This window comes from Rattus norvegicus, chromosome 1 (genome assembly GCF_021556685.1).
Source record: "Rattus norvegicus strain SHRSP/BbbUtx chromosome 1, alternate assembly SHRSP_T2T, whole genome shotgun sequence".
In the NCBI taxonomy this organism is placed as follows: domain Eukaryota; kingdom Metazoa; phylum Chordata; class Mammalia; order Rodentia; family Muridae; genus Rattus; species Rattus norvegicus.
In genome coordinates, this window is record NC_141534.1 from 235,205,806 (window position 1) to 235,228,200 (window position 22,395).

Sequence of the window (22,395 nt, forward strand, 5' to 3'; positions counted from 1 at the left end):
CCCTGTGATTTGGTACAGCCAGATCCCAGCCTTTGTAAGACCTACTATTAAGGAAGCCTGATAGAAAGAATGAATGAAGCCCCTTCTCCTCCCTAGAGTCCGTGCCCTGCTCCTGCAGGCACCAGAGTGGTTGCACACTGTTGACTGTTTCAGAGGCAGAAGGAGTCATTTTGCTCCTGGAAAGGCTAACAAGCACGATAGAAGCAGTGTGCACCAAAGAGCCAGAGAACCAACTGCATTTTAGTTCTTCTGGATTTAATGAAAATGAAGACCTTTTCTAGGCTTGGGTGCCTTGGGAGACCCATTTTGCTATTCCTTGGGCTCAGAGCTCCATCTATCAAAGCAAGTGTGATCGTTTTAACCTGCCAAAATGGCAGAAGATATAACAATTTTAAAGCCCCTGACATGAGAAAAAAAAGTCTCCTGTGTTCCTTGAAAGGAAAATGACAGACAACTCCAAAAACAAAACCCTTTTAAAATCCCCATCCCGCCCAGCCTTCATGTTGCGGTCAGGATCACTATCTCAAAGCAAAGCTTGCTGAAAGCACCAGCAGGCTGACCTCCACTCACATGCTGAAGGCGGCCTCCCGATGCTAGCTAGCTGAGAGGCATCAGCTTTGGGCTCAACATCTAATGCAATAAAGGGCTCAGACACCCCTTTCTTGTGGTATTTCCAGTCCTGTCTGTGGAAACTCTCTCCTCAACCTGACCTTGTGTTCAGAGGTAGCAAATGGGTGAACTCAGCCCTTGGGTTCATGCTCGTGCCCATGACTAACACTTTATAGGAAGACGGCCATGCTGATTTGTTTAGTCATTATCTGTGGCTGCTTTGTGCTATGGTCATAGAGCAGAATGATTTCGACAGAGACCCCATAAGGCCTTACGGCTGGTAAATCCTAAAATAATTACTCTCTTGCCTTTCGTGGAAAGTTTTGTGAGTCTTGCCAAAGAAGCTCTCAGATATTTTCACCATGATCCACAATAAGGGCAGTTTACCAAGAGAAAATACATGTGCATGTGTAGACTTATGCATACACAGAGATTTTGGCAAGCAACATCTGAACTGTGTTGCTTTCTCACAGTTTCTATTCCTTAAAGCAATCGATGATATTATAGTAATCTCATGATTCATGTTTGGAAAACACAACTCTAGAAAGGAGGGAAATTGACTGCTTACAAAACATGCCCCTGTTCTCCCCCCCCCCCATCCATTGGCTTTCTGACATTGTGCCATCTGGCAGGGCCTTGGTCTTTCATGTCTGTGTTTAAAAATCTTCCCCATTCTTCAAGCCCAAGCTCACCTTCCATCTCTGACAAAAAGCATGCTTTAAACTTCCAGCCTAATGCATTTTCTCTGTATCTCATCTTCTAAAGTGCATTCTCTATGCCTCTCTACGACCTGCAAAGGCTTTGTAGACATCTTCTTGTCCTTAAGGTTATGGTCTTCATCACTTTATACTCAACAGATCACCTACTATGTTTTACAATTGGGAAACAATTAATAAATGTTTATTAAGTTGAAATATGTAATAAGTTGTCCTAGTTGCTTTCTGTTGTGATAATAAAATACTGACCAATAATCAACTTAAGAGGGATAGGCTTTATTCATCTTACAACCTCCAGGTCATACTCTGTCACTGAGGGGAGTCAGGGCAGAAACTCAAAACAGGAACCTAGAGGCAGAAACTAAAGTAGAGGCCACAGAGAAACACTACTTATTGGTTTGTTCAACTCCTTTCTTACACAGCTGAGGCCCACCTGCATAGGGATGGCACCACCCACAGTGGACTGGCCACCCACAGTGGAATGACAACACCCTTTAGCAATTGATAAAATGTTCCACAGATATATCTACAGGCCAATATGATCAGAGCAATTCTTCGGTTAAGGTTTTATCAAGTTGTCATATACTAGCCATCACATATAGGTACAGCATGGCTTATATATGTAATATTTTTATCCTCTTAATTATAAAGCACAAGGTACATTGTAAGCATTCTGCAAATGTGTATGAAAATAAAGGAGAAGGGATTACTGGAACACCAGTTTCCATTCCAGTTGCTGTATTTGTGCTATTTTACTAGCAACTGAGCAGAATTACTACATGTAACATACGATTTCTGATCTTTTTTGGTCTCTGGTAGAAGCATGCAGAACACTAGAGGAGCAGGACCAAAGTTCTACTTGTTAGGCATCCACAGAGAAGGACTTAACAGCCATGGTTCTATCAGGCAGAACTGTCAACAACCCATTTGGGTTCAGACAGTCATATTTGAGAAAGGTTGCTATGGTCTCTTTCCACCCAAGGAAATAAAGAGCATGCTAGCCTTCTTGGGTTGTTGATGATAATTCTACTGGAGTGCAATTCGTTTTGATAAGAGAAGAAAATATCCCAAGAAAAAGGGTTCCTTTATGAACTTGGCCTACAAGACTGCCATTATGACCATTTAAAGTGGGTTTATTACAATTTGTTTCGGCATGGCCAAATAACACTTCTTCTTAGCAGTTCAAGTATACTTTGATATGGGGAGCTCAATAGCTTTCATTACATTTGCATAATAAAGAGGAGAAGGGATATGTTAGTGTATCTCTAAGTTCTGAATCCAGCAGCCATTCCTAAGGAAGCTGCAAGGGAAACAGAAATAGAAAGAGATAATCACCTAACGCATCATAGCAATTGTACAAATTAAAAAGTATTGATAAAAATAGTTGCTGAAGATTAGATTACAAAAACTAATTGCTATTGACTCTAATTTTGAAGAAGATAATTATGGAATAAGATAATATAAAATAAGAGGTATCTGGATTTGGGGGAAAAAAACCCACCCAAAATGATTATATATTTGACTAAGCACCAGAAAAACAACTATGATAATTTATAGTTTTTGGAAACTAAAGCACTAAAGTTAATAACAGAATGTGCTATAACAATATCAGTAGTAATAGCCATGCGTGCTTTTCTGGGTAAGCACTAATTGGCTCAGAAAAAAATGAGGATAGGAATGTGGAAAACTCAAACATGCAAAGCTCAACAGAACAAGCAACACAAATCTTAAAAGACTTTTAGGTTAGGGTGGGGCTAAGTGGCATAGCCATTGCCTAACATGTGCGAAGTCCTGAGTTTGGTTGCCTGCAAACACTTCCCCAAATGCTAAAAGAGACTTAAGAAATGTATTAACCAATTACACTCTTCGATCTTTAGGTTCCTAATAGGAGGAAACTATTGAATGGGGACTAAAATGGATAACAGAAGAACGTACTAAGAAATAGCTTTTGCAGTTCTGTTTCTGCACCCTGATTGTAGAGAAGTCTGTAAAAGTCTTGTAAAAAAAAAAATCTTACCAATGAGAAAAGACCAGGAAATCTAAAGAATTTTCCTGAACTCCTTAGAGATCTGCCACCACAAGGCAAAGAGGATTGTGAATTCTAAATAGCGACAAGCCATTCAGCACAGACGGGACATGGGCCTCACCTTTGAAGAACAAAGGAGAGAGAGGGAACCGCTATGTATTCAGAAGTCACTGGGAGTTTACAAAATGCTGAGCAAAGCAAGTGTAGGTTGTGGTGTTGTTAAAAATCACTTGGGGTCCCAGATATAAGAGGAAACACCTCCAAGCTCTGTGCTTCAGGCCTTCCTGGTTGATTCAGAAGGCCCAGGATATAGAGGGAGACACAGTGGTACAAACACGTAGGATGGGCCGCATCAAGCCCTGGCTCCTTCTCTCAAATGAAACGGGTTGAAAACCTTCACTCCTCACCCTAAGTGTCTAGGAGAAGCTCTGTCACTGTTGTATGAAGGACGAGGGTAAAGATACACCCGCTCCTGTAGAGAGAGCAATAAGCCTTCCTGGGCTCACGACTCACACATCCATGCTACGGGAAGGGCGCTGTGTGGTGAGAGAGCACTGCTTGTGTCTCAGGCACGCAGTGCCTGCCGCAGCCTGAGAATGAAAACAGAGCATTTAAAATATAGAAACAAGCAAGCTCCCTGCAGCGTCTCCCCCTCCACAGTGAGATGTCCTACCTCTACAACAATTTCAGGCCTGTGGCACTCTCAAGTTTATAATGTAAACAATAAAGCCCAAACCCTACTCAACTACTGCCTAGACAAACTCAACCTTCCATATTAACTGGCCTGAAGAAAGAGTTGTGCCGTCTTCTGGATTCAAGTACTATTTGGCTACATCCGTACTGTTTTCATCCATATACTTTGGGTTAAAATCTATGAGACCCACGAAAAGCAAGAAAAGGCAAATAGTTGTCAAGTGGTAAAACAATCAATAGAACTAGAGTCAGAGATGGCCCTGCTCTCAGCCAAGTCTAATGGAGAAGATCGACAACTTAGATGGATAGGCACTTATCCTGAGGATATGGAAGCTATTTTAAAAATAAAGGTAACTTATAGGAACAAAAGGCAAAGTCAGATATGCTGGCACACCCATCCCAATACTTGAGAGGCAGAATCAGAAAGACTGAGAGTTCAAGGCCAACTTGAATTACATAGTGAGGCTCTATCTCAAAAAAACAAGGCATCTTACAGCATCAGAGTTCCTTCAATAACCTTATAATCATATTGGAAACAAAGGGAAGAATAGATACATGTAAAGATTAAAAATAAAAAATAATTTTAAAGTGAAGGCAGGCAGAGGTATAGGACTGTACACAGAAGAATAAAGATACAAAATATAACAGAATTTGTAGAAAGATGCAAAGCAATGGAGTGATATCGTAAGGCATTAAAAGAAAGAATTTTAAACATTTAACAGACAAGGGCACCGTGGTTATACGCTGTTTCCAATGAGGTGTTATGTTTGAAAATTCCCACTAAAATATTCAGGAATAACAAGATGAGCTCTGGGGGGGGGGGGGAATGTTGTTTCTTTTTCTTCTTTTTAAAGATTTATTTTATGTATGTGAGTACACTGTCGCTGTCTTCAGACACACACCAGAAGAGGGCATCGGATCCCATTATAGTTAACTGTGAGCCACCATGTGGTTGCTGGGAATTGAACTCAGGACCTCTGGAAGAGCAGCCGGTGCTCTTAACCGCTGAGCCATCTATCAGGAAAGGTGACTTTCTTTGTGGAGAGTGTAAGGAAATCCATGTAGACGATTAATTTTAAAAAGAGAGGGAGGGGCATGGTGGCACCTGCCAAACATTGAGGACTTAATGGCAGGAAGATAAAAATTCAAGTTTGAGTCCAGCCTGAGCTATATAGTGAATTCTAGACTAGCCTCCGCTAAATAGAAAGACCTTGTCTTAGAAAGGAAGAAAGAAAGAAAGAAAGAAAGAAAGAAAGAAAGAAAGAAAGAAAGAAAGAAAGAAAGAAAGGAAGGAAGGAAGAAAGGAAGGAAGAAAGAAAGCAAGCCAGACTTGGTGATATACACCTTTAATGCCAAGATTAAAGATACACTCACTCCTGTAAAGACAGCAATAAGCCTTCTTGGGCTCACAAGAGAGTTCTGTGAGTTTACAAAGCTAGTTTCAGGACAACAGGGCAACACATAGAAACCCTTGTTTTGAAAAACAAAATTGAAAAAAATAAAGCAATGTACAACATATTGAAACACAATTCTAGCTATTCTGGAGGCCAAGGTCACATGTTCAAAACTGATTTTATTGTGAGACTCTATCTCAAGTAAAATTTAAAAGGTCTAACAAAGTTCAGACCTCAGTACTAAAAAATTAAATTATTATCAAATAATAAACAATAATCAAATAACAATAAAGACTGACCCTTGAAATGGAGCGGTGTGACTAATATGATATTTCGTCTATATTTGTCATTTTCAAATGAACTTCTTTTTAAAGAGAGGGATATCTTTAAAGATATCCAAAAGAGGTGAATGTGTTGCTACATGGTTTCACTGGGAAACCTACTGGGTTTCCCTGGTTTTTCATATTTTTTTTTGGCCTCTAAGTCATTCTTCCTTCAGCCTTTGATGCACAGGAAGATTATTTACAAGTCTCCAATAGGTTTGCAGAATTTCAGCCACCCTCAGCAGTAACATCAGCCCAGCCAAGCCTACCAGTGCCGAAGCTCTCCTCTCCACACAGAGAGCATCGTCCGGAGTCCATCAGATTTGAGAAGAATCTCCATCCAGCAGGGGTCTCATACACAGGAACCTTCATTGATTTAGCCACTCTGGAAAAGGAAATTTGAGGCAACTATTAATCCACACGTCTGATTTCCTTTATTTCTTCAGCTCACTAGGAAATCTCATGATCTGCTAAATCATGTCCTAACTGTGTTTCAGAACAACTTGAGTAGCTGGTGACAGTTCCTGAGCCATGTGTTAGAGAGAAAGTAGAATACTGCAGTTCTCTCAACTTTGCTTTCTCTGTAATACAATATATACAAAGTCAATGTATGAAGTGTTCTAATATGTGTCCCTAGAAAGGTTCTTTGTCTTTTTGCCAAGAGTCTGCTTAAGATAAGGGAATCTAAATTAAGACAGCATTTATGCACAGACACTTAGGAGTTGTTTGACAACATTTACTCAGTGTGAATCTCCCTATACCCGATGAAACAATAATTCAACTCTAGAAATGATTCGTAGTAGACACTATGGTTCACTGCTCATGGGCACATGATCAACCTATACTGTGCACATGCACACACAATGTACACAGACAGACAGACAGACACATCCACACCCACACCCACACCCACACAAACACACACACACACACACACACACACACACACACACACACACACACAGTCCTAAATAGTTTATGGCTGGAATCTTCATTTGCCAGCAGGCCAATGGCCTCCAGGTCACAAACATGGCTCTCTTTCAATAAGACATGGTCAAACAGTAGTCAAGGGGCCACTGTTAGGTCAGCCCCATTAGCGACTGGCTTATGTGGAGTAGTCAAAGGTCTGTCATTCTTCCTCATTTTGGTACACCTCTGGGAAGTAATTTCAGTTCCAGGGCTCCTTGGGTATTGGCTGAGGCATTTTATATAGTCATATGTCTCTCTGTCAGATCTCTTTCCTCACTGTCCCCCACCTAGAGTTTAGATATATCCCCATTGCATGTTCCCTAAGTGCCCACATGTTACGGCTTGGTCCTCAGCTCAGCACTATTAGACATTGTGCAAAACATTAAGTAACATTCAGTGGGAGGTTTGGGGGTCACTGGGAACACACCCTCAAATGGACTGCAGGATGTTGACCTCATCCTCTGTCTCTGTCTCTCCTTTTGACTTTTCATGAGGTGATCAGTTTCTGAATCCACTAACATAGGCTGCACCACTACAGTCCTAAGGGCAACATGGCCCAGTAACTACGGAATGAAACCTCTAAAACCAGCACAAACCTGTCTTCATTCTAAGTTGACTGCCACAGGTATTTTGTTACAGTAGTAGAAACCCAACTAGCATAGTGTTGATTGTGGATGCAACTTTAATCTTCAAGGTAGAAAGGAAAAAAACTTCCTACAAGTGAATTTCTTTTAGAACCATTGCCTGGAGACCCCAGGGTGTGGTGTTACTCAACAGAGTACAACACAGATGTGACAAGACTGATCAATCACCATTTATAATAACAGAAACATTTTAATTATATGTCCTAGGGGAATGGACAGATAATGTGATATCAAGATGGCTATTGGTAGTTGTCATATTGGTTGGATTAAGAGACACCTAGAAGATTAAGGAAGCATGCCTTTGGGCAGGATATGAAGGTGTCTCCAGAGGTGAAGAGGTCACACTGGTTATGACATAATGGTGAAACGCACTGATAGATTTATATTTCAAGTAGACTGTTTAGAGGTAGCAGAACTGAGCAATATGAATCCTAGATGGAGGAAGAAGGTCACATGACTCAGGCCTTTGGGAGCCATATTGTTAGCCTGCTTGCTGGCCATCATGGCAGCCACTACCACATATTCCTGATGTCATGATATTCTGCTTCACCCCAGCCCCAAAACGATGGCTCTAGACAGCTTGAACTGAAGTTTAAACTTTGACCTAAAAGGAATATTTTCTCATTTCAAGTCACTTTCTCAGGAATTGAGTCATGATCATGAAAAGCTTATAAACATGAATATGGACATGCCATTAAACAAAAAACATTGTGTTATCTAATGCCCTGAATGGATCTCATCAACATAGAAAATGAAGCCCCGGAACAAAGGAATCTGTGTGCCTGTTCTGTAATGCTTAGATGCTCATTCAAAGGATCTAGCTTATCTCCTTTTCATTTTAAGAAAAATATATAATCATATTTACATCCTGAGAGGAAGATCTTCTCCAAACACCTTAGAACAAAAGGCTGCTAATTACGTGGTCAAAGAAGGAGAAATAAATTACAGAGAAGCCTGAAGGAGCACATAGGAAATCGGGGCTCACAATGAACCTAACAAACGTAAACACACGGGAGTGCCAAAGAGAATGTACAACACAGGGAAGAGCTGATGGTGAGAGAGAAGGGGGTGGGCGCAAGGACACATGATCTTTGGTCAAAAATACTCTTGTGGGTTCAAAGCCAAGTTGGCAAGGAGGGGAAAGGATTTCCCTGGTTCCCACCCTTCCCAATTAATCACTGTCAGGGGGGCACCAGGCTATGGCCGCCCATGGATTGTAAAGAAGCAGATGCATTTGTAACCATGAGCTGTAGTTGCGGCTGTGCAAGCTGAGACAAGATGGGTAATTGAATTCCAGGACCTTGAGCATAAAGTGATTGTGTCTTGGAGTCAGAAAGGGATTCCCATCCCTACCCCCTACCCTGAACTTGGGACTTGCCCCAAGCATAACACAGACAGCATGCATTAGACCTCCAGTTGGCAGGAAGCCCCTAGAGTCTACAAGTCCTTATCACAAGAGCTGAAAATGGAGCTGCTCGTACTGCCTCTCCCTGACTGCTGCTACCCATATGCTGGGAGCAAACTCTGCCTGTGGAAGAAAGGTCTGCCTGAGGAAGCAGAGAGTAAGAAGACAGTCAGGGCTACAAGTCTTCTACCCGGGGGAATGAACCCTGGTAGCTAAGAGAACATGCCGCATTGTCTTTGCCTTAGCCAGGGTTTGTGGATGTCCAAGAAAATGGCTTCCAGATGAACGCACTCTCAGCCCTACAGCGTCTCCCACAATCCTCCTTGTATTCTGTGCTCCTGAAGACCTGAGCTCTTCTCTATTTTCCAGAGATGCTCCTGCCTTTTGGTATTGTTGCGTAGTGCTTAATCCTTCTGTGTCATTCATTTAACTCAGATTAACCGTCTGTTTCCAACCTCTGTCAAAATCTCTCTAAAGTGATCTGTCATCTGAAAGTCTGTGCTAAAATAGAATGCCCAAGACTGGGCAATTTATAGAGAACAGAAAAGTTATTTCTTGTAGCTCTGGAGGGTGGGGGATGTCCAAGAGTACTGTGTCTACATTTGGCCTGGTGAGGTGTTTCTTGCTATGTCTTCATAAAGCAAAATATGGGAGAGCAAGCTTGCCACCTGCTCATGAAGCCTGTTTCAGAAGGGTTGTAAATTCATTAACAAGGAATGAGCCCTGCCTCGCCATCTTTCTTCCAAACCCTGCTTCTTTATCCTCTTGCCTCTCAACCCCTGGGCTCTGGAGGGATTAGTTTTCAACATGACTTCAGAAGGGATCAAAGCCTCTTGAGCAAACCCAGCTGATTTTATAATCCTGACACAAGAAAGTCGTAACAGATTTAAAGGTGACAAGATCTGGGTGCCTTTGCCTATATCCAAATATCACCTTTCATAAGAACCGATGGGAGCATATCCTATGTTCTGAATCCTTGGCCCTCCTTTAAAAGCCGTCATCTTCAAAGTCTAGAAGAAGGTATCTGAATCGCACATGTCCAACGAAGTTCTCAGGAACTTTCCACATTTTGAATTCCTATGAGCCTTTTTTTTTTACTTTTAAAAATTTTTATTTAATCCTTTTTTACACTCCAGATTTTATCCCTTTCCCAGTATACTCAGTATACTCTCTGACTGTTCCACATCTGTTTCCAACCATACCTCATCCCCCCCATCTCCATAAGGATGTCCCTACTCCCATATCTCCTTCCCCCCATCTCCACAAGGATGTTCCCCCTCCCCCACCTCCTACCCCACTAGACTTTCTGGGGCCTTCAGCCTCTTGAGGGTTAGGTGCATCTTCTCTGACTGAGTCCAGACCCAGCTGTCCTCTGCTGTATGTGTGTTGGAGGCCTCACATCAGCTGGTGATAGCCCAGTGTCTGGGCTTGATAGCCCAGTGTCTGAGAGATCTTGGGGGTCCAGGTTAATTGAGACTGCTGGTCCTCCTACAGGGTCTCCCTCCTCCTCAGCTATGAGTCATTTTTAGAAATTAAAAGTCTCCAAAGAAAAGAAAAACAAAACATAAAAGGTCTATACTTTATACGAGATGATATTCAAAGGACCCAATTAGCATATAAAAACTACTTGAAAGTGCATGCTAAAACCACAGTGAAGTATTACTACCCACAATCCTAGAGGAAGAGAACAGAACTGCCAATGCTGGAGAAGATAGGGGAACCGCATCACGGAGGGATACAGAGTCATCCTGACTGTAGTCCAACACAGTGCAGTGAAGTACATGCCATAGAACAGCAAGATTGAGTGAATTCCCACAATATAAACGAACAGAAGCAGTGATTGGTATTATGGAGTAAAAGAAGCCAGACAGAGGAATAATGCAGTATTCCAATTAGACATGATGCAAAATAGGCAAGGGAAGTCACTGGTGGCAGAAATCGGGGTGTGAGTCATCTGGGGGTGGCTGGAGAACAGTGGTGAGGCAGGCATGAGGAAGCTGGCTTCTCCATAGCAGTGGTTGGGGTGTGTGTGTGTGTGTGTGTATGTTATATTAAATTCCCTTAGACTACACACATTTGCATACTGAGCTTTTATTTACATGCATGTTTTACTTACATTTGAAGCTTAAAGCTAGGCATATTGGCACGACACTAAGGAGACTGAAGTAGGAGGGCCAGAAATTTGAAGCTGGCCAGCCTGCCTCTAATAAGTAAGATCCTATTTCTTTCTTTCTTTTTTTTTTGTTTTGTTCTTTTTTTTTTTTTCGGAGCTGGGGACCGAACCTAGGGCCTTGCGCTTCCTAGGCAAGCTCTCTACCAACCCAAGATCCTATTTCTAAAAGTTTATTTGTATGAAAAAAATCCCTCTGGAGTATTTAAGATTAGATGCATGTTTGAATTAGCAACATTTTCACACTCAAGCAAGCCCCCCAGACCCTGTTAACGTCCAGGTGGGCATGGAGCGTAGTCTTCAACTTAGTTCTTGGGCATCAGTACATGGATGTGTTCACTCCCAGATCCCTCTGCTGTCTGGCTCTGCTGTCTAGCAAAAGGCTTATATGAAATTATACTTTAAAATCTCTTTTAGAGGAAGTCTTCCCAATTCATAAATGTGTACGAGACTGAGTTCATCTAAACCTGGTTTTCCTGATAGCAATCACCCCTACCTCCTTTTCTTTTTTTGCTTCTGATAAGAAACCTTGAACACAGTAGTCAAGAACACTGGCATTGAGCTGTCCTCCAAAGCCTCCTAATCATAATCTAAAGTCTACTCTTAAACCAATGTTATTGATGGGCCCATTCACACACTTAAGGAAAACAAACACAAAACATTGAGCTGTCCCACTAAAGTGACTGCTGGCATTTTTTCCAAGCACATGTAAACAGTGTTGTGTGACCTGGGTCCCTTGGTGTCTCCGCATCATCTAAACCTCAAAACTCTCAAGTGGAATGATCCTTGCCACCTGCCTGATCAGACAGGCTGTGAGGATCAGATGAGACAGTACCCCACAAATGGGAGTACTCTCTCAACTATTGAACGGCCTCTGGAGCTACAGCATTATCTCTTTTCTCAGTGTAGGATCTCTGTTAACCCAAAGGAAGACGACTTATCCCCCGAGGATGTTCAAAAGGCAAAGATTGAGATAACAGAGCATCTCTTGTCCCTCCTACTTGTAGGTGCTGACCATATAGAGCAATGGGGAATTCCCAGCCCAGGGGCCTTTCATGCGTCCTCTTGACACTTCTGCATATTCATTTTATGTCTGTGCTGTGGGACACAGGAGAGGACCCTTCCCTGTCATATTATAAAGTGTCCAGAAACACAAAGCAGGCAGATTTCTGAAGATCTTGGCATTACTTGAAAGAAAAAGAATAATAATCTCGGCTTTAGAAAACTGACCCAAGAGCCAAGAAACTAAGTATGCAGAATTCAAACAACCAAGGGCTTATTCTCTATTGACCAATAAGAAATCAGGATGCCTCTGTGTGGGAAACTAAGTTCACATTAATAGCCCCGGTGCTTGAGCACATTGGTGTAACCACCTGGTTCTTATTGGCTTTAAATAATAGTTTAAAAAAATGACCTCAAAGCTGAAACTGAGAGAATGTTAGCTCTGAGTTTTCCGGCTAAGCAAGAGGTGGGTAAGAGACAATTGTCCCGTGTCCTTCTGACTCCTATGAAATTGGAGTAAGAAGAGAGGAAAATAAATCATTTCATTTGTCTTTCCTTTTGCTCTGTGTTTTCTGACTTCCAGGGACCCCTGGCTGAAGCTATTTAAAAAGCATATTTAAGTCGGAAGACTTAAAATCGGCTCTTTTGCCTCTTGAGAACTAACAAGATAGCTCCAGCCCGGGAGAGAAGTCATTTCAGTACAGCAACGCCTCCTGGGTTTGTAGAAAAGGTGATTTTCTCCTCTTCTGGATTCTATTAGTATCTTTTCCTAAATGGTACCCTGGAGGTCTATACAGTCTACACTGTAAGCCGGAGAGAAGAGACAGGAGAGAGGAGACACCTTGGCGCTGGGTAAAGTGACTACAAAGAGATCTTTACACAGATGCTCACTGTACTGGGAGAGGAGAGCAGGGAAAATTAGCATTTGTATAAGGCTGTACCACCAGCCTGTGAGGACAGAGTGACCCGGGAGGGAGCAGTCTCCATTGAAATGTCCTGGGTTCTTCATTTTTCCCAAGGCAAACATCTGCTCAAGCTTCTGATGCTTCCTATGGAAATCAGCTTCGGCGGGGCCACAGAGACCCTGGAATCTGTCTCCCTCGTTCTATGAACCCAGGCTCTTACCTAAACTCAATCACTTAAGGCAGAATCTGGCAGAACAGCATTTGTAATTTAGCTCCATGGATGACTGGGAGCGAGTCTGTCTCACTTGTGAGATGTTGAGGGAACCAGGTGGAGAATATGTGTCTACTTAAATAAGAAGGAAGCGTGATAATTAAATGTGCAATTAGAAATTACAAAACTTTTCCGTCCCGCCAGAGGCACACAAGGAGAGGATAAGCCGTAGATTTAGAAAAGACACTTGCAATGCAGGCTGAGAATGTATCAACTCACTAAAATACTGTAAATCAGGGAGAACATCTCAAACAGCCTGTGCAGTTCACAGGAAAAAGAATGATTGGCCAATCTGAAAACATACAGTAAATCAAAGGGCAATGGTCAGATAACATTTCACACCCACAAAACCCACAAAACAAAGGGGAAGGGGAGGGGAAGGGGAAGGGAAGAGGAAGGAGGAAGAGAAAGGGGAGGGGGAGAGGGGAAAGGGGGACAGGGAGAGATGGGGGAGAGAGGGAGGAGGGGAGGGGGAGAGGGAGAGAGACAGAGAGAGGGGGAGAGAGAGAGAGAGAGAGAGAGAGAGAGAGAGAGAGAGAGAGAGAGTTGTAGTTCACGGGAAATCAGAATCCCAAACTGTCAGCAAGGATACAGTTGTTTGAGAGTTTTTAATAGAATCGATCATGTTCTATCATCCAGCAAGCCCACTGCTGAGTGACTCTCTAGAGAAACGTAAATGCATGCTCAAAGGTGTCTCTTCCAGCACCATCCCGGGTGAGAAATAAGCCAGATCGGAAGCAATCTTGCTGTCCATCCAGCAGGAACCCGATGAACTGTGGTTTATTCATGCCACAGTGCACAGATGGAATGAATCAGGAGTCCTGAGGTCCAGAGGGCAAAAGGGTTCAGAAAAGAAATGGTGCTCTGTTTCCCAGCATCATCGCAGACTTTATCTTCCAATACCCCCTCTCCTCAACAATCTGAGCAGAGGGCCCAGTGGGATAGCATCCCTACTCTTTAGTAATGGCTTTCGGAGATTTGCAACTCTGAGGAATCTTTTTTTTTTTTTAAGGAATTATTCAGCTACAGAAAGAGATCCAACCCTGTCTCGCTGAACATCATCTGGCTCATCGAAGCAGCCAGGATCTCCCAATGCCACCATAGCCACACACACAGGCACTTGGAAGATCTACCTGTCCCACAGCTGTGCCTGTCAGGCCAGTGAGCAAGTCCAAACATGCTAGAATGTGGCCGGCTCTGACTAATTAGCTTGGGTGTATCCTGAGAGATTTTGTGCCTTCCTCTGGCATGGATAGAACTCAAGCCCCTTCCTACTTTAAATCAAACATTTGTTGTGTTTTTTTTCCTGTGTACTTGTATTAGAAACAGGTAATTCCCGCCCTTCCTCCTGCTAATCAGCCCAGTGACCTCGTGAAAGAAATGCACCGTGTCTGTATCTGATTCCTAACTGAGGCTCACGCTCAGCTCCCTGTCCTGCTCCTCCTTAGACATGAAGACTGAAAATTCCTAAGGGCCCAAACTTTCCAATTTCCATGAGTTCCCGTGCCTGTGGCACGGGGCCACAGACAGAGCATTAGTTGACCCTAAAGGTCCCTCTGGGAGCGAGAGGCAGCTGCCTGCTGAGCCCAGAAGGCCTCGAACTGAAAGACCCCCTCCTAAACTAAACACTCATCCCATCAAATTACTCTGATCTGGGTCCTACTAGGTGACTCAAGCTGCTGTTTCTCTTGAAGCCAGACCAAGTTACCAGGCAGCCATCTCCAATCAAGGGATGGTTTGAGGCTCGGCCTACCTTCCCTGGTTTCTTCTGTCCCTTGGGATTGGGTTTTAATTTTGCCAGTGAGTATCAGGGAAGGTCAGCCCACATTAATTCTGCCCTAATGTTATCCTTAAAAAAAGATTTTGTCTAATGAGTCAGAGTTCTACAGAAAGTAACTGTTGGAAGAACTGATGACTTTTTTTGTGGGAAAGAGTTGGGCACTAAAAGGCACTGCTGTGTGAGCAAAAGGAACAAGTAAGCACGCACTGCCTGCTCAGTCATGTCCAAATGCCTTGGATGAGAGAGACATCTAGTCCTCTTCCAACTCCATTTCTTCCTGGTTTTGTGAACTTTGCTAAGATAGTTGCAGTCAGTAAACTCAGCTTTCCTACCAAAAAAGTAGAATAGCAATTCATCCCCTTGCTCAGAGAGAATCGAGCGGAAGGATACCCGGCAAGCCCTGGACTCCGCAGAACCATCCGCAATAGTGATGAGCATTTTGCCGCTTCCAACCTCTGATGCTCTTCTGATGGGGCTTCCCTCAATCTTGCTGCTGTACATGTCATTTATCCTTTGTCTTGGTGACAGTCCCAAGAAGAAGAGATGACACAACTCCAGGAACTGCTCACATAGTGTGCAGAGAGGAAAAGTCCAGGAGAAAGCCACTTCCCCCGGGCAGGTACCAGAAAGGATACATCCTCTTACCCAAAGAGTTATAACTAGAATCTAAGGGCTATGCCTGGCACAGGCCAGGACCGTCAGAAAGGCTTGTTGCCAGTGGATGGGAATCTGTAGGGAGAGAAGTAATTGTCTGACCACATTCTCTTCTGCCAGACATCTGCAGTGTTCCCACTTAGCCAACCTTAACTGCAATCTGGAGAAAACAAGAGTCTATAGGTAGTACATACCATCCGTCCAGAAGACTGGACAAAAGACTTGAAAAAAAATGAAGATAGTAGCTTGTGACAGGAAAGCATAGGGAATAATTTAAGAACCTAGGACTCCACTTGGTTTGAGTGTTGCGTATACCCTCCCATTGAATAATGTACTTTGCAGCCTGAGACCCTTACTATATGGACTGTTTACACCAACTCTCTGAACAATGCATCTAGCAATCTGTTAGCAACGTAGGACCCCCACCTGCTTTCAGGTGCATACATATTTTTCTCTGAACAGCGAAATAGGTTTCTCTTTCCCTCCTACCAATCATCAAGAATTCCTCTTTCGTTTCTATTCGGATATACTTCAGAATATATCCACGAACAATCCAGCCTTGACTAATTTGGAGTGCATGCTCAGTAAGGCAAAGTTTGTCCTTTGAGTGATCTTTTGGTGGGGAAAAAACACTGTTTACCATTGTATGCCTATACATGACTGAGAATAAATATGATTAGAATCAGATGCATCATGGGATGAAAAATATACAGTACACAGAGGCTTTCATCATTTAAAAATTTCAAAGCAGAGAATTAACCAGCCAGATGACTTAGTGGCTTAAAAGAGCACAAAGACCGAAAAGTGCAATCTCCAGGTCCCACGTGTAGAAGGAGAGAACTGGGGGTTGGGGATTTAGCTCAGCGGTAGAGTGCTTGCCTAGCGAGCACAAGGCCCTGGGTTCGGTCCCCAGCTCCGGAAAAAAAAAAAAAAGAAGGAGAGAACTGAATCTGAATCCTACATGTTGTCCTCTCTCTCTCTCTCTCTCTCTCTCTCTCTCTCTCTCTCACACACACACACACACACACACACACACTCAAACACACATTCACATGCACACACAAGTACACACTCATACATGCGCATGTGCACATACACACACACACTCATACACACACATTCACATGCACACATGAGTACATACACATGCACATGTGTGCACACACATACACATCTGCACATTCACATGCATGCATGAGCACACACTCACATATACATATCTGCACACACATAAATAAAGAATCTATGCCATGTCCCTACTTCTCCCAAAGTCTATAGAAGGAACCCTTGAACAATGACCACGGCCCTCCAGTACTCCAGGGTCCTAGGTTGCTAACAGCTTGCTAGATCCATGTGTCTAACTGTTGATCTTCATAGTTTATTTCTTTCTGATCTGAAATATCGCTTCATTTTAAAATGGCTTCCTTGATACTTGGCAAATCTTCTGTGAGCCTTTATTTCAGTTTCTTGAAGAAGAGGCTGAGAACCTGGAAATACCCTGTGTGTCCCTGGTGACAAGCTCTCCCCACTGCTGACTGGCTGTTTCCTCATTTTCTAGCTTGATCTAGCCAATCTCTTCTTTTGTTGCCTGACAAACCCAGCTAGGAACTCATTTGATCCCCTCCCCCCATCTGGATGGCCTCGGAAGGCAACTGCTGTGGCTGGAAAAGGCATTTGTTCACTTCCAGAAGACATCACAGGAGCCATCAGAACACAGCCTTGGGTGTAAAACAAGATTTACATTCCTGAGCCCCTTAAAATGCGAGCATGTGTAGATGCACAGGATGACTAGAAGCTAAGGATAAATCTAAGCAAGTCTCCAAACGTCACGAAGTTTGGCTGCAAACATTAACAATCACAATGCTCTTATATACAATGAGTGTGTCGGTCAGTTTATCTACCGAAGCCAGCACTATGGTTCAGTGTGAAATAGCTCAAACATCTGGTGAAGCCTCTCTCCCTGTACAGAGTAAGAAGCAAGCATTCACCTCACTGCAGCGCTTAGAAGAACAGCATGTACTTCTCACAGAGCACCCTACGGGGCTGACAGTTTGACTCAGCACATGTTGAAAAACACTGGCTCAAATGAACCCAGAATCCATCCTTTATATGAATATGACGCCAGTGTGGTTTGAAAGGATTTCACTCCCACTGAACCCTTATGAAGACCAAGAAGAAAAAACATGTCAAACTCTGTTCCTTTACCTTGGGGATCATAAGCAATTTGCTTTTACCAAAGAAGTTTAGGAGAAAGGGGTTGAAGGGAATTCCAAAAGCAGCGAGCCCAACCTCTAGTCCTGAACTTCAAGAAACTCTGAGCTCAATGGAGAAACCAGACAACAGGAGAGTCTACCCTTGGCCTTGCCAGTGCAGATACCGTGACCAACACAAGAGACAGCAAAGCTCTCTAGTATCTGAGTGACCTTGGCAATCTAACCCTAAGGTGAGACCCCAAGACAGTAGCGTAGGGTGAGGAAGAAGAGCAGCTGCTCATAGATCTGGTGACTGTATCACCTACAGCTGACACAGATCCTCTCAGTGGGCCTAGCTGTCAAGAGACAGCTAGAGAGACAAGGACCAAAATAGGTTGGCCAGAATACAGAGTTCTTAAGGCTAATGGACAAAGTAGATGCTCCTAGGAAAATAAGAAGGCCACTCAACTGTCCCATCGTCCTTGAGACCTAGCAGAAGAGTTTGTATCTGTGAAGTCCCGTTCCTATTGGGAACTTAGGGAGAATGTCACTATAGGGCAAGAGCAGGGAGATTTTCAAGAACTTACTGCCAGGAAACAAGCCAGCCTATTGGTGGAAGGAAGCATAAAACAGGTGGAAACACATGCAGAAATATCAGGGCCTCTGTCTTTGAGAACAACTATGTATGGAGACAAGTAGCTCCCTTCCAGTCAAGATCCTGTACCTAGAAGAGAGAAGGAAATGATGGATCACTACTCTAGCAGACCAGAACTAGAGCCTAGACAGTGCCTCGAGACTCCTCCATTATAGCTTCAATACTGGTGCCTCAACAGGCCTATGCATTGAAGACTTGGCCTGAGGCCCACACCCTGCAGGGAATGGTGGAGATGGGCCTTGATAGACGGAAGCTGGATCACTGGAGCCACATCCTTATTGAGACCTTGGACTCTCCTCCTCTTCCTCTTCCTCCCCATCTTCCTCCTCTCCCTCTTCTTCCTCCTCCTCTTCTTCCTCCTCTTTCTCCCCTACCTAAGAACCCCACATTTGCTTTCCAACTACCATGAAATAAATAGGATACCTCCACTATGCAGTCCAACCATGAAGTATGGTGCCACCCCAGGCCCAAAGCAAGAAGGCCTACTGACCATGTACTGAAACCTCAGGAACAGAGAGACAAAATAGTCCTGCTCACATCTCAGGCATGCATTTCAGTGAAAGATGAATAACGCGCCTTTCTTCCAAGCCTCATTCCCAGCTCTCCAGCTGTATCGCACTGAGTTCCTTAGACCAGAAAACATGAAAACCATTTGCTAAAGCATTATAATAATTAGCATTCAAGTGTAGGGTACTCTCCCTGTGACCGCCTCATTGCTAAGTAGTACCCTTATAAGGGGTACATACAATATAGTTCTGTGGAGCAGCTCTTTACTGGTTTTAAGACAGAATAGAAGTGACAGCTTTCAAGCTCCTTCAGGGCATGTCTAGAGTAGAAAGAGAGAATGCCTTCCCAAGATGGCCATATATATCGTCATCTCTAAATGCCTTATAACCCTCTTCAAAAAACATTTAGGACAAATCATCCCATTTTCCTGCAACTGTATGGCCTGCTCAATAGCATTGCATTGTGGGAAATTCTATGAGGATAAATAAGTCTTTAAGTGTAAGAGTGAGAGAGAGAGAGAGAGAGAGAGAGAGAGAGAGAGAGAGAGCGTGTGTGTGTGTGTGTGTATGTGTGTGCGCACGCGCGCATGTGTATGTCTGTGTGCCACCCCACCCCATGTCATGTCACCCATTTTAAAACAAACCCCTGTTTCACATACAAATCTTTACTATTTGCTCCAAAAGCATCTTGAAAAGATTTCTGTAATTTTGCTTTTGAAGCGATGAACCTCCAAGTCACTCATTTAATTAACTGTTGGCAACAATCTCTTGTCCCTCGCGCACACTCAAGAATCCTTTCGGAATGAGGAAATGCAGCCTATAAATTATTTTCAAGTGTTATAATGAGTTCTTGAGTACTAAATTTAATAATAAAATGACATGTTGCATTTTTCATAGAGTCAGTTTGGGCAGTTAATCATGGGAGAGCTTCAGTTTTCTTCATTTTGGAGCTCATACATGGGATTGAGGCCATTTACACTTAAAGGCTCATGGAGAACAAAAGCCCAAGGCAAGAGACTGAGCATGGCAGTGAGGAGTAAATAATGGCCCTGGTGTGTTGAAGCATGTATATAGGTAGGTAGGTGGATATGTGGGCAACAGAGAAGGGCGTAACTCTCCTCAGAACTTTGGGTTTCCTCCCCTACAGTTGAAGGGCAAAGCTATTTCCTGGGCAGCACCATCCACACCACGTTCAGTAATTGCTATGCATTCTACTTGTTTCAGAAGACTCAACAAACCTGACCATTGCATTCCATAGTCTTCTCAGCCTGTTCCTTTCCTCTCTGCCAATACCCAGTACAATTAAAGATGCCTATCAGGAATACCAGACCCAGATGCAAGACTTCCTGGAACTGCAGCCTATTACTGAAATACTGGGCAAATTTTTCGAAAAGTCCAAAACGGTCAGAACAAAAGGAGGCCACTTTCATGAGCTAGGAAGATTGTCCAGTGAGTACAATCATTTTCTGGGCAAGGTCCTTTGACTTGAATTCAAGTCCCCAGTACCAAACGAGCCAGCTTGGTGGCTGCCATCACACCTCTAGGCTTACTGAGCATCCCCGTCTCAAAGAAATAAGACAAGGAGTGATAAAGTGGTACAGCCAACATCCTGTCCTCTGCAGTATGTAAGTATGGCATATATGTGCAGACATATGGTACATATGTGTACACATATACATCATCATCACCATCATCATCATCATCCACAACAACACCTTCAAAATAAACAAACAAATAAAGTTAAACAAATAAAATTATAAACACCATCCATCCCTTATGACGGTTAATATGGACAGTTAAAATGACAGGATCACCTAGGAGATACACTTCTGGCTTGTCTGTAAGAGTTTTTCTAGCTTAGGTTAATTTAGATGAGAAAACAACTCCCTAACTATGAGCAGAACCGTCTTGTGGGGTAGAGGCTCAGACTGAATAAAAAGGAGAAAGCTAGCTGAGCACCAGCGTTCATCTCTCTCTGCTTCCTGATTGCAGACGCAATGTGACCAGCTGCCTCCCACTCCAGTCCCGGTGACTTCCCTACCACAGTGGACTGTCACTTCAAACTGTGAGCCCAAATAAACCCTTGTTTCTTTAAATTGTTTTATCCAGTGCTTCTGACAAAGCAACTAATTGATTTGTAATGGGATTTTGCAGAAGAATGAAATAGAACAGTTGATTTTTTTTTTTTTGGCTCCAATCATGAAATCAAATGTGTATATCCAAAGAAGACAAGAGAATAAGCTGACCTTGCATAATGTAAACTTATATTAAACTTTAACACCATCCAGAGCCAATACAGAGCACCGGCAAGGAAAAGGTATTCTCACCATTTGTCAATCTGGAAGACACTGACGGACAGGGAGGGGTGTAGTCACCTGGCTTCTTGGAAGCTGGTGCTTCACACACTTTCTGAAGTTACACAAGTAATTCATTAAATGCAAATTTCAAGGCCCCTCTCCTGAGTAATTCTGGGTTATGTAGCTTTATTGGATCCAAGGAGTCTGGATTTCTGTTAAGTAGTAGCATTTCTTATTTGGGGGGCTTCTTCTAAAAAGGGTATATAATGCTGTGTTGAAGAAATTTATTGTCCTGCACTTATCCGGGGTGTGTTCCAAGGTACCCAGAGGATGTGGGAACTTTTAGAGATTGTTAGACCCTGTATAAGGTGTGTTACGGTTTTCCTATAAATGTGCACTTGTGGTAGTTTAGTGCATAAATTAGGTACAATAAGAGATTGGCAACAATAACTAATAACAAAATACAACTAATATTAAACAACCAATTGAAGAATTCAATTATGAAGAACTCAATTAGAAGAATAAAGAACATTCACTGCAGTCAGCCACCACTCACACCCTCCAAGGCCCAGCTAAGTGAAATAAGGGTTACTTGATGCACCAAGATGCCCTTATTCAAAAGGTAGCAGAGATGACTACTAAGTGAGTAATGGCTAAGTGCACACAGTAGACAAGGGGTGAATCATACACTGGGTAACCTGTAGGAAAAATATATTATTTACAGTAACAATTCCAGTACATATATACAACACGTGAGAAATCATCAGATGATATTAGCTGGTCTGTGGTTCAGACATAGTTACCACCCAGAAAGCCCACCATGTGATAATCAGGATTACGTAAGTAAAGAGTTGGACTCAACGTCTACACCAATGAAAAAGATGGTTTTCCCTTCCCTGGTGACTTCTCATGCACTGACTGAGGGAGCTGTCAGCACAGTGAGAAGACCTTGAGTCCCTTGGTTACACCCGATCACACAATCTGGCTGCACATTTCATGCTCCTGCGGACTCCAATGTGCCCCTGCATTTTAGTATGCCTTGGAATGCTGAAGTCTGTGTGGGTCATGATTATGGTACACAGTCAATATTCCACAAATGTAATTCAGAATTTTATAGGGGAACTTCCACTCTGGTGGGAGAAGGGGTACTCTTGTGGTCATCAAAGAAGGTGTCCCCACTTCAG

The 22,395-nt window shown here is 43.0% G+C and overlaps 1 protein-coding gene across 2 annotated transcripts in view; it reads right to left on the reverse strand.

Moving 5' to 3' along the window:
• The window catches only part of Pgm5 (phosphoglucomutase 5), a 187,773-nt gene that overhangs the window by 61,457 nt on the left and 103,921 nt on the right, over positions 1–22,395 (reverse strand). For both annotated transcript variants that reach the window (NM_001191953.3, XM_087588861.1), the window contains 1 exon segment: positions 6,031–6,146. In NM_001191953.3, the coding sequence (NP_001178882.1) occupies positions 6,031–6,146 (116 nt within the window).